General features: G+C 36.2%; 1 protein-coding gene across 9 annotated transcripts in view; it reads right to left on the bottom strand.

Moving 5' to 3' along the window:
- TBC1D5 (TBC1 domain family member 5) overlaps positions 1-12,699 on the bottom strand; it is a 316,442-nt gene that overhangs the window by 133,200 nt on the left and 170,543 nt on the right. For 8 of the 9 annotated variants that reach the window (XM_065830710.2, XM_065830709.2, XM_071804973.1 and 5 more), the window contains 5 exons: positions 12,565-12,673; positions 10,651-10,740; positions 10,476-10,547; positions 6,823-6,890; positions 365-467 (listed from right to left, as the gene is read on the bottom strand). In XM_065830710.2, coding sequence (XP_065686782.1) covers positions 365-467; positions 6,823-6,890; positions 10,476-10,547; positions 10,651-10,740; positions 12,565-12,673 — 442 coding nt within the window. The remainder of the gene's footprint in view (positions 1-364; positions 468-6,822; positions 6,891-10,475; positions 10,548-10,650; positions 10,741-12,564; positions 12,674-12,699) is intronic. The other variant, XM_071804975.1, reaches the window with a different exon arrangement.

Genomic DNA, 12,699 nt, shown 5'->3' with positions numbered 1-12,699 from the left:
TCACTATTTCTGCTTTTTGTTTATTCAGTATAATTTTAAATCCTGCTGCATACTTTCTTTACCTAGGAACAGAAAACCTTTCTTTTTCTTCGTTAACCATCACTGAAGAAAGAGACGTTGTCTATTAAGAAACTTGAAGTTAGACAACCTAGCAACCTTAAAGAAAACAATTTGAAGGACTGTCTTATGAGGAAAATGCATATGTTATTCAATAAGCTTACTTTTCTTACTATCCAGCTGACAAGCAGCTCTTTGATTACTTTAGCATTATGATACAGCTTCGGATACGACAGAACTACATTATTGTCAAACCATAGAGAAGATGTTGAGTCAATGAGTGCCACCTGTACAGTATTTTCATTACCTGTTTATAAAGCAACTGCTCATTTTCTCTTGCGTAGCAGAAGAGAACATCTGTAAGAATTTTCCTCACATTCTCTTGCTGGAAATACTGCATTTCAGGAAAGCTGAAAATGAAGAAATACAGCAAAAGTAAACAATACAGCATGCAGAATCTCAGTTGCTGATGTTCTAGAAACTGTTTCAAGTAAGAGAGCACCTCCTTTGTCTGCTTTCCCACTGCTCTGTGAATTGTGGGTGCTGCTAGAGTAAGAATACTTCTAAAGACTTGTTATTTTATTTTGCCACCAAAATTCTGAACCATGTTCTTTAATATACATCAGTCCACCACTTAGATATGATGATATCACCAGTTATATTTAATTAATTAATTCCTTTTAACACTGTGAAAACTAGAGATCTGCAAGAATGAAATACAATGGCAGATTCTGTTAATCATCAACTTTTTACACACAGCCAGTCCACTGAAAATGAATGACTTGGAGAATTTAATCCAGATAAAATTATATACCATATGAGTATGTTCCCAGCCACCTTAAGGATCACACCACTTTCCTCCTCCATGTAATGGAAACAAGTTGAATTGAAACAGAGTGAAAGGAGACAGAATAAGAGGCAACGTCTGAGGCAAAGATCTACCCCCTCCCTCCTGCACAGAGACTCTTACAATCAAACTCAGGAGCTCAGAAGGCTGTTCTGGTCCTGAGTGCCACAGCATCCCAACAGTAACTAACTCCATGAGTGTGCTCCCCTGATTGTCAGTCCTTGGCCAATAAACCTAAAACTTGCTAGGAACACTTGGAAAAGGAGTGTGATCAAAACCACCAATCAGGCACTTCTTCTCCCCTAAAAAGCCAAGTCAGTTAAACTATAACTGTTGCAAACAGTTATCTGTTGATTAATTCTATTCAGGTACTGGAAAAATAAGCCCCAAAGATCAAATCTTCATAGAAAGAAACATACTTTGTATGACATGCTCCCATTTTTTAAATCTGTGTTAGGTTGGCAGCTGTAACTGGATCATCAGTGTACCCCGCGGTTTCACAAACAGTGCTTAGCCCTGCTCTTCATTATTCTCAAGATGAAAGTTGGGCAAAGGAAGAGTAGAAGAGCTACAGTATGTTACAGAAGTTTGCAAAATTACCAGTTCTAAACTGGAATAAAATGGAAGAAGAGTACATCAGAAGCAGCATATAAACAAGTGTTCAATATTTCATGAACATTTGAAAAATGATTAGCATTTTAATGACAAGATTATTAAAATATCTCACAACCGACACAAACCCCAGTATCCTAATTTTCTTGAGCTCTAAGCAAGCTCCGATATACCTTACTAGCATCTTTTGTGATGCAACATAATTAGGCATTTCATTCTCTTTTGTAGCTGTCTCAAACAAACCTTAAAATTATGAAATCATTTGATACTCTGGTAGGGCAAATAACCTTTAAGTGAAATTGAATGAAGTGGAACTAGTGTGAGAATAAGGGAAAAAAAGCTCCTGAGAAAATCCTGTTACCTGTGTATAATTCAGGAAAATGCAAATATTTACAATCTGCAACTATTCTGAAGAAATTCTCACTTGTGCCTTCTGCTCCTTGAGTCTTGGAAGTAGGAAATACAGTGGTTATGCAGGATGGACTTTAACAAATAAGTGCACAAAACAAAAGTGTTCTCATGCTTACTGAAGTAGTAACTATAGGGCAAAAAACATTTCATAAAGCAAGCAGCCCAATCCACATTCAGCTATATGGAGCGGTAACAAGTTAAAACAACAGCAACAAAAACCAACCAACCAACAACAAACCTGGAAATGTATAATACCAAAAAGAAAGCAAAAGGTAAAGTTGGACAAAGGAAAACGAAGAATACTTAAAAAGACAAGAGTAGGCCTCAGGCTAGATTGCTGAAATAAAGGCTATAGTATTCTCAGGTTTAAAATGAAACACACAGATTACAAATAAGTTTTGGTTTTGTCTTCCCTTCTTTCCAAGTTTGAGTTACAATGCTAAACTTTAGACCAGTTATATTAAGGCTGTTGGAGAAACAATACATGGAATTATAATAAATTAATTCAGATAAAACTATTGGTGTTCATGATTACTATGGTCACCTCACAGAGGCATTGACAGGTAAGCGCAGAAACATAACTAATTAAGGCTAGAAAGGTGCTTTGAAATCCTGAAATGAAGGATCTGGACCAAGAGCCAAGGCAGAGAAGACACTGTGGCTTAAATACAGCAATGCTGAAGTCCTGAGAAAGGCATTGGGATGAGGGGTGGAACGTTCTCCTGGCACCTTGAGGGGGTAACAGTAGACCAACATTTGGACACTCGTATGCACTCGTACTAATCATATTACTGTAAAGGACGGACACAGCTGAGACCAAAAGTGCATTACAGCAGATGGTAATCGACATAATTTAGGGCTTTGAAGAGATTATTTCTGAAGGACTGTTATTCAGGCCTGCCCTATGAAGTTTAGGAAGAGAAAACCAACAAAGAAAACTCAAAAATACACAGAGATATCTGTGAGGATCTAGTAATACCAGAGATTGTGACAGAAAGGATAATAATGAACTCAGGCATAAGCTGGCTGAAGTATTAATTATAGTAAATGTAAATACAAGAGATCAGGAGGGAACTATCAGTTCAGGATGGATTTTTACAGAGAATGTCATTTTATGATTAAAGCAGTGTTTTTGATATACAGTGTCCTCAAATCAGGCAAGGTAAGAACACTTTTCATGAACACTAGAGTATTACATTTAATTACATTTCCGAAAAAGACTGCATAAGGACACGGGAATTTTGCTAGACTGTTTTACCGTAACTGCTACAAACATCACATTCCAACCTCTGCCTTTTGAAAGCAATGACCAGCATAAGTTAGCTATCATTTTTCTGAAACATTCCTTAAGACCACTTAGGGGTCCCTACACCAGAGGCAGCCAGATTTTGACACAGAAAAGTCTTAGGCTGGCAGACAAATAAAAGGATGCATAAATACTTTAAGAAAAAAATTTGGTAGCAGGCAGAAATTAGGCTCTTGACCACAGCCATAGAGTGACCATCTTTTCTTTCACAAACAGATTCCATCCCCTGCCATTTCCCAACCCTGATACTCAACTGGAATGGGGAAAGATACTAAACCAGAAAAAAAATGGAAGATGCTTGTGCAATTGCAAAGGTTTGGTAGAGGATAATAACAGTCACTACCCCCACTCCTCCCCACACTGCCATTGCTCACTTTTTTCTTGAAAAAGAATTGATGTATAAAGCTAGCTCTCCCTTCCAGCAGTCTCACCTCTTACACAGACATTAGATTTTGTCTCCTGTGTTCATACTCAATTAATTGCTGTTTCTTCCCATCTCTTCTATATGCTTAGGAATGATGTAGCACCCAAGGGCTTCTTCACTACTTTTTTTATGGGTGTGCATGTTTTTTGTTGTTTAGGAGATGGAGAGTTTGAAACAGCAGCATCTATCACTACTCATCTTCACACAGCTTCCACTGTCCTAAATGGCAATTGTTACTCCCGAAGCAGAATCTAGGTATACCAATATATAAAAATACTATTACAAAGAAAAGAAATTCATTTGATTCACTGGGAATGCCCCTTAAACATTCTGTTTTCTTAAAATACTGGAAAAAGAAAGAGGGCAATCAAATATAGCCTTATACAACCCTAGACGTACAAGGTGATGCCAGAAAGCAGACTGGTATTTTGATTCGACTGGTAGCTAGATGCTCTTGCATCTGTCAATCTGCTGATTTCCTTTTCTGCAGAACGTTTTAAAAAATCCTTCTTTATCACTTATCTCTTTAAACATCACAAAATAAATCAGCATTGGTCCTTCATACATCTTTTGAATGACAGTAATTAATTATTGCATTCTTAAGGCGACTACAAGTTGCTATGGTGCTAGTTCGCACACACGTGCTATTCTTACTAGAATAATAGATTGCAGTATTATAGACATAACTTGGTCACAACTATCTACATTTAAAGTAACTCTTTCACTTGCATTATAGTAAACTTCCCTTACCCTCCTCCCCACCCTCATTTTTAGAAGCCTCTCACTTGAGACTAAAAGAGATGGTGTTTGGTTGCAGGTCAAAAGTATACATTTCTAGACAGCTAAAGGAAAATCCCTTCTGAACCTCTGAACTACCATAAAAAATAAGTCATGTGATTAATTAGAAATGTTGATGACTAATGAGTTAGGACTAACTTAAAATCCTTCCCTACTTTCCTTGTAAATCCTTATCATGTAATGGGGAAAAATTATATACAGACATTATGGCTTGGATTACTCTCACCTGACTAGGTTACTACAGTTGAGTTAGGCACAGGTGAGCTAGAAGTCTTTTATAATTTCTGAAGAAAACCAAACTTCTCTACAGTATGATTTATCAGATCCATACTAGACATTTACTTTAGGAAGAGAGGATTTGTGTCTCAGAATTCTTCAGGTACATAAATTCCAAAGGATGATTAGCGCAGTTTTGAGCATCTGTGTTCTACAAATCTAGTTATTAGGTGAGATATGAATATGACAAACACACAAACTTTATCACAGTTCCCTTTAGGTAACAGAAATCTGAAATTTAAAACAATTTAAACCAATACCAATTTAAAAAGCATATTTCTGCCCACTTTTCTCACCTATTATTGCTACACTTCAGCAAATTCTAATACAAACATTATAGAACAAATTGTTAACTGCTTTGATAGATGGGACTCCGGTTTGCTACTCTGTGTGCAGTCAGCATCACTCTCTACAGCACTATTTACTTGATGTTCTTGGATGATGGAGCGTTGAACTCAATGACAAAGAATACAAAAATCCATAAGGTAGTGATTATGATAACTGAATATAATACTCAATTATTTTAACCTTTAATAAAAAGCAATGTAAATTAATGACAAATTTTTAAATTGTAATCCAGGAATTTATTTAAACAGTGGGAATGAAAAGGACAACATTAAGGAGAGGGTACTTATATTCCAAAGTAAAGGAATGCAGAACTTTCTGCTTCTTACGCTAATGACAGTTTACAAACAGATACATATGTATATGTAAAACAAACACTGTGTTTTATGATTAGGCAAACAAGTGTATGTATAAAGGCATGTAGTTTATCAAATAAATTCATGTTATTTTGATAAATTTTGCTCCTTCATTGTTTGACTTAATTTGATACTGTATTTTGATAATGTATACTGCTATTGTTTCAAGTAGACTTTATTTTGTATAAATACGTAAATTAAAATGTCTTTAGTTACTGTTACTGATATTAGTATTACTTACTCTGCCATTTGCCAGAGTGAGAGTCTGGACTTTGTGTATGTATATCTATCTATCTATCTATCTATCTATCTATCTATCTATCTATCTATCTATATTTAAATAATAGTCTTATATCCGACATAACCTCCATACAACTTTTCATTCTCCAATTATAGCTTAGATACGTATGTATTTTAATCTTAGAACATCCTGAACTCTTTCCTTTAACAAACAAAAAATACCATCTGCGAGAATGCACACGAAAGCATACTCAGGTTTTAATTATATATCTCATGGCAAAATGCATTCAAGAATGGGTCTAGGGACAGACATATGAAGTATTCCAAAATCAGACAGCAATGATTTCTTCTGCATGACTTTATTCCTGTAAATGAAAATATGTGAGCTTGGGATTTGTAAAATCTATGACTATCATCACTTTTTTCAAGTTATAAGGAAAAATATTTGCAATACAGCAAAATTTCACATGGTAGCAAAACAGTAATTGAATTTAATTAGATTTACACATCAGTTAATGTTTCCACTCTGAAATATTTTCAGGAACTGAGTGTTCTAACTCAAACAAGTTCCTAAACAGGAATGATCTAAGGGCCATGAAATTGAAAACATAATCGCTGTAATATTGGGATAAATTTTAAAAGGCATATGCCACAAAGAATACTAGAAAAGTGATAAATAAAACCAGAAATGCTTAACTTCTCTATCTTGAGTCACATTTCCCTTATTAATTACAAACTGGTTTTTTATTATTGATTGAATAAAGTGTTAAGAATGAAAGAAAGTTATCTGCTCAGTCTTTTATTGTAATCATTATTTAGTTAAAAGACCTTTCTTTTACCTTCTCTTTGCTTCATATGGAAAATTCTACTCTAAATTTCACACAGTAATACATTTCCTAATATCTTAATTTAGAAGAGCTTTTCTTCAACGATACCTATAAATCTCCAGGGTTTAATGTCTAACTCGATTTTCCCATTTTTCACTCCAAGAAAGCTGTATTTTTATACACTTAATGTATGTTTCTACACATTCATGTTCAACAATCCTGACATTTACTTACCCAAGTCAAGAAAACACAATATAATGTATACCACATAAAAACACAGAATCTAAATTTATATATAGAAATTTCTTTAAAGATCTACATACGTTCTTGTCACATCTTGTTCAATCATTGCTCGAAGCTCTTTATCCTGGAAAAATTTATTCCAAAGACTCTGAAATAAGGAAAAATAATTGTATGAAACAGAGACTTCTACTAATACTTAAGGCTTATATACTACATCAGCAAAGTACTGTACAAATATTAATTAATTAATCCTCAACATTCCTGGTAGATAGGGATATCAGTATTTTGTGGGGGAAAAAGAATGGTGGTGACCAACCCAGCGTTATCTGAGAAAGTCAGTTTAAATCAGAGATGAAAACATTCAAGATCCTGGATCCTTGTTTTAGGCTCACTCCATTTGCTCGTTGTATGGCTGCAGGTTTGCGAGTTACTTGAACAGGGTCTATGAAGAATATTTAGAGAGGCAGAGTAAATTCAAATGTACCAGAACCAGTAGCCCTACTGAAAAAAAATAGTATTTCACTCACAGAAAAAGGTCTGTGCCACTATACTGTACTACATTTCTCCTATGAATGTACAGACTCTAATAAGAAGCTGCTATAATTTCCATACTAAGAATTTGTTTGCAAGTAAACTAGTTTGTCTTAGTAGAGGCAAAATCAAATACGGAATGTACGCTCATCAAATACCTATCATGAAAATGACATCATTCTAATGATACATATACAATGTGCAGGTCAAGACTGACCATTCTAAAAAAGTTCTTATAGGAAACACCAGGGCACTTAAATCTCACTGTTAGGATAAAAAAATACATATATATTAAAGCGCTTGAAGTAGGTTTAGCTGCTTCTATATCTGTGCTTATGACCATTTCCATTCTCTTTCTTTGGTTTCTATGCCTTGTTTAACGATATTTTCCAAAAGCTAACTTGAAAGAAATCAGCAAATGTTGTTGTTTGTATGCTACAGAAAAAGTATTGTAAAGTCCATTCTTTATTGTAAAGGGTTTGTAGCTTGGCCACGTGGATCAAATACACAAGGAACAAAATCTACAGCACTTTTTTCATGCAGGTCAGTTTCCAGACAGCAGCAGCACCAATGAAAGAAATACTGTACAAAGAGAGTGGCTACAATACTTATGGAATTTCATGCTCCCCTGTAAACAATTTCATTGCTGTGGTGCTTGTGGTCAACAGAAAGAAAAGAGAAAGTAAATTAATGTTACCTAGCAGAAGGAGGGCAAAATAACAAAAAAAGACACTGTTAATTATTTTCTGTATTGGTGTTAAGGAACTGGCTGGATGGTCACACTAAAGAGTTGTGGTCAACAGCTCAATGTCCAGGTGGAGACCAGGGATGAGTGGTGTTCCTCAGGGGTCAGTACTGGGACCAGAGCTGTTTAACATCTTTGTTTGTGACATGGACAGTGGGACTGAGCGCACTCTCAGCAGCTTTGCCAACGACATCAAGCTGTGGGGTGCAGTAAACAAGCTGGAGGGAAGAGATGCCATCCAGAGGGACCTTGACAAGTTTGAGAGGTGGGTCTGTGCAAACATCATGAAGTTCAACAAGGTCAAGTGCAAGGTCCTGCACACGGGTCAGGGCAATCCCAAACACAAATACAGGCTGGGTGGGGAAGGGATTGAGAGCAGCCCTGAGGAAAGGACTTGGGGGTGGCTGTCTGTTGATGAGAAGCTCAACATGGCCTGGTCAGGTGCACTTGCAGCCCTGAAGGCCAATCATATCCTGGGCTGCATCAAAGTAAGCACGGCCAGCAGCTCAAGGGAGATGATTCTCCCCCTCTGCTCTCGTCAGACCTACGTGAAACCTGGAGAAGGACTTTTTACAAATGCAGGTAGTGACAGGACAAGGGGTAATTGCTTTAAACTGAAAGAGGGTGTATTTAGATTGGATATAAGGAAGAAATTCACCTCTATGAGGGTGGTGAGGCACTGGAATAGGCTGCCCAAAGAAGCTGTGGATGACCCATCCCTGGAGGTGTTCAAGGCCAGGTTGGATGGGGCTTTGAGCAACCTGGTCTAGTGGCAGGGAGGTCAGAACTAGATGATATTTAAGGTCCTTTCCAACCCAAACCATTCTATGATTCTATGATACCATACAAACTATGAAAAAAAATCCCAAAACTTTAAAAATCGTTATGTCCTTGATGATGTCTTATGTAAAACTATTATCTTTTTAACTTGTAGCTGTTTTCAAGCAGCTAGATTGCATTTTGAAACTCCCCTGCCCCTGCTCTCACCCCGGTCCATCAGAGCAAAGAATGAAGGGAACAGAATCAGCATTGCGAAAAGGAAGCAAAACCCAGGACACTGAAAGGGTAAAACATTAAGTCACTGCAGATGCTCAAAGGCACTTTGCTCTTCATTTCTGTGCCTAATTTAGCCCGTGGCTTTGTTTTATAGATTAATCCCATGGCACATACTCTGACATGTTAACCTTTGTCTTCCATCTCTTAAAGCAGAAAGAAGATTGCACCTCTGTGTATAATCACAAACCACAGCAGAAAAACTTTAAATCTTCTACATTTGACTCAACTTTCTGTCCAGCTGAATGCAAGGATGGTTTGATGGCATGTACAGTCATACTGGCTGCAGAGCCACCAATGTGCCTATCATCAATAATTCCATGTTTCAACGAGCAAATCTCTCCTTCTACATTAAATATGAAGCAGAGTACCACACTACATAAAAACAAAATATGGGCTTCCATTGTGAAGAAAATTGAAGTACAAGAAGTACCAAAGACATCTGTGACAGTCTTTCCAGGTGTGTATCTCTTAAATGTAGCCAAACAAATTATTTTCATGGTATTAAGTTATTTTGAAAAATTAATTAAAAAAATTTCAAAAATGGTAGCATGATTAACAGAAAAGCTTAAAGATATGTGCTGTAAAATAATTAAGAGCTTTTCATTTATAACAAAATTCAGTAGAAAAAGAGTATAATAAAAAAAGTTTGCCCAAAATTAATCTCCCAAATCTACATGTAAGCCCTCCTCAAAGTGTCATGAGTTCAAAAATACCAAGCTACTAGGAGGTCCTATTAATCTCAATGAGAGTTGGATACTCTGCACTTGAAGACAGTCAGGCCAAATACTTTAACCACATTTTCAATATTTCTTTAAAATCTGCATCTTTCATTTTGCAGCTGGCAAAAGAAACTTCTGTTTCTTTTATCTATAAAGAAAAAGAATTAAAACCCTTGCAAGAAATGCCTGTCTTGCAGCGTGGTACTTTACACATTAACTCAGCACCTATAACTCAAACATACAACAGTTCTATTTTTGCTAGAGAAAAACTTTCAAGGCTGAACAGTTTTCCAGTGAGGGATTCTTCAGTATTTGCTGTTAATAGCATTCCCTTCATATTGACTATTTAAACACTCCTTCTACTGGAGCCATTTTACATATAAAATGAAAACAAAGAGCAATAAAAAAGCCTATCAGTTAAAGAAAGGATATGCCGTGAAACTGGACTTAAAGTCCAGCACTCATTTTTGGTTCATCACTGCCTTCCCTGCAATAAGCCCTGAAAAATCAGAATATAAACCTGGAGACAAGCATTTCTGGCTGTTGGGCAGAGCCTGTAAACCAATGTTAACACAAGTCAGCTTGGAAATTTGCCTTCTTCAGCAAGAACTCACTTGTGTCAGTATGATGATGATGATGAGAATTTAGTGGCATGTGTTGATAAAACCAAGGGTCAACTTACCCCCTCGTCCTGAGAGAGTGGGTTGTTGATTATCAGATCTTGCTGTCCTGCTTTCCGAGGGTTTGTAATGTGCTGGGTAAAAACATGAACAAAAAAAATCAAACTCTCTTGTAATATAAGTATTAATATCTATGTCAAAGCATGAGAGTACAGAGCCTATTTTGTACCAACTTACAATTTCTTTGATCTTATTGTACGACGTTCGTAAGTCTGAAGTGGTTTTAATCCATTGACTTCTATCTTGAGGTAGAACCTCCAGAAATAACTATCAACAAACAGAAGAAATCCATTAAGTTTCATCAATTTAACATACATTTTCATACAAATCCTACCAGACAGTATAAAACAACCCAGAAAGGAGGAGCAAGTACTCTACGCATATGAACGCAAAAACCTATAAAATACTCCTAGCTTTAGCAGTTTCCAGTCAATAAACAAGAAGCTAGAAACCATAGCAGTTCTACACTATGAAATAAAGCATTATAAAACCTGAAGTCACAAACTCAAGCTTTGTAAACTGTCACAACTTCAGTAAAGTTGATTGAGACTTCCAAAGCAGAAACAAAATGCAGAGATGAAAATAAACAAAACTCGAAGCTATTTACAGAACACCAATGGGCTAATGCAAAATGCTTAAAACCAAACATGACTGCAGAGCAGAAACTAAGCACTCAGAGATACATTCTACCTAAGAAATGTAGAAAGGGAAAATCTTAATCTATCGAAAAGAAACATGCTCTAGAATTCTACAAGACAGTTAGGAAAGCCAGCTTTACAAAAAGTCCTTGAGAATGCCTACATCCCATTCTTTCACATTTCTGTTTAAAACTGATTAGAAAGAAACATCTATTGGAGAACACGATTTAATTGCATATAAAATAAGGAAAAAAACAGAGTACTTTCTCACTCTTTCAACATTTTTATTTACACATTATAAACTGTTGAGAAACAGTAAATACTATCAAACAAAAGAGTTCCCAAATTACTAAAAATACTTCACAAAACTTAACAAAAACATAGACACTATTTTTAAAACAGGCAGTCTAAAACAGAGTCCTAATCCATACTGGGACATGCAAATAAAATCAGCCTTATTTCTAAAATAAAAACACTTCTTGATTTAATTAGCGGACAGTGAGAGACTTAATGCTTTTGTTAGTCCAGGGGTTTGAGGTATGACCTCCTAATTTAGAGGCTCTAGAAGAAGTAGACTGGTAAAACAATGCTTGTGGCATATACTCATCTGGCCTCTGGAAGAAAGTGTTTTTATTACCTTTAAATTTGTTGAATCCTAATATATTTCAAATTTCAATTTTCAATTTTCAAATTTCTTTCATTCACATACAAAGAGTATTTTCATTTTCTTTAGATAGGTCTTCGTGCCAAAGCAAAGCTTGAGAAATTCCAAGTGAGGTAATTTAAATTATTGGTGCAAACACACCGCAACTTTACTAGGGAAAATGTTCTCTGCTATCATAGTTCGTGGAGAACAGAAGACCTTGTCAGTGCAGCAAAATTCTTTCAGACTTTATGTAGCATCTTGGCATTACCTGCCTTTCTTTCTCTCTTTCCCTGCAACTTAAAAAACCAATACAGTAAGACACCTCTGAGGAGCTGTTCTGTTTTAAGACTGGAGGACCTGGCTTCCCTCTCTATGCAGTCATTACAAGAGGGATTGGTCTTCATTTTCTCGTTTCACTGGGAAATACTACTAGCAGAAGCATCAGGCTGATTTTAAAGGAGTTCCATCAAACATAAATTGTGAGACAAACTTCCTTTTTTATTTCCAGTGGACGACCTCATTGCACGGAGACCGAGAGACGGCTGTGTGACATTCAATTCTAAACACACCACCCAGCACAAAGATTTTTTTTTTCCAGGAATCTTTTCCTATCACCTGCAATTCAGCTTTAAGGCAACTCGATACGATTAGCAAATGTCCTATGAATTATAAAAATGAGCAGGAAAACATCGGGATGAAGTCTCTCGGAAAATTCATGATTCTTTGCATCAATAATCTTCCAGCGCATCAGGTAATGTGTTGATATATTGCAACCACAAACTGTAAATAAATATTTTCTCTTCTTACCTTCCAGCAAACACTACGGAACCTGCTGCTTCTCAGCTGCCCATTAATCCCCTTCAGCCGTATAGTTGCCAAGTAATTGTTGTTTACAAATAGTTCTTCCCATTCTTTACTGTGTGCAAAGGCAAAAAGAATGAA

This window comes from Patagioenas fasciata, chromosome 2, assembly GCF_037038585.1.
Source record: "Patagioenas fasciata isolate bPatFas1 chromosome 2, bPatFas1.hap1, whole genome shotgun sequence".
Classification (NCBI taxonomy): domain Eukaryota; kingdom Metazoa; phylum Chordata; class Aves; order Columbiformes; family Columbidae; genus Patagioenas; species Patagioenas fasciata.
Note: the sequence above shows the minus strand (reverse complement) of the source record. Positions and strands in the feature narration are given on the sequence as shown.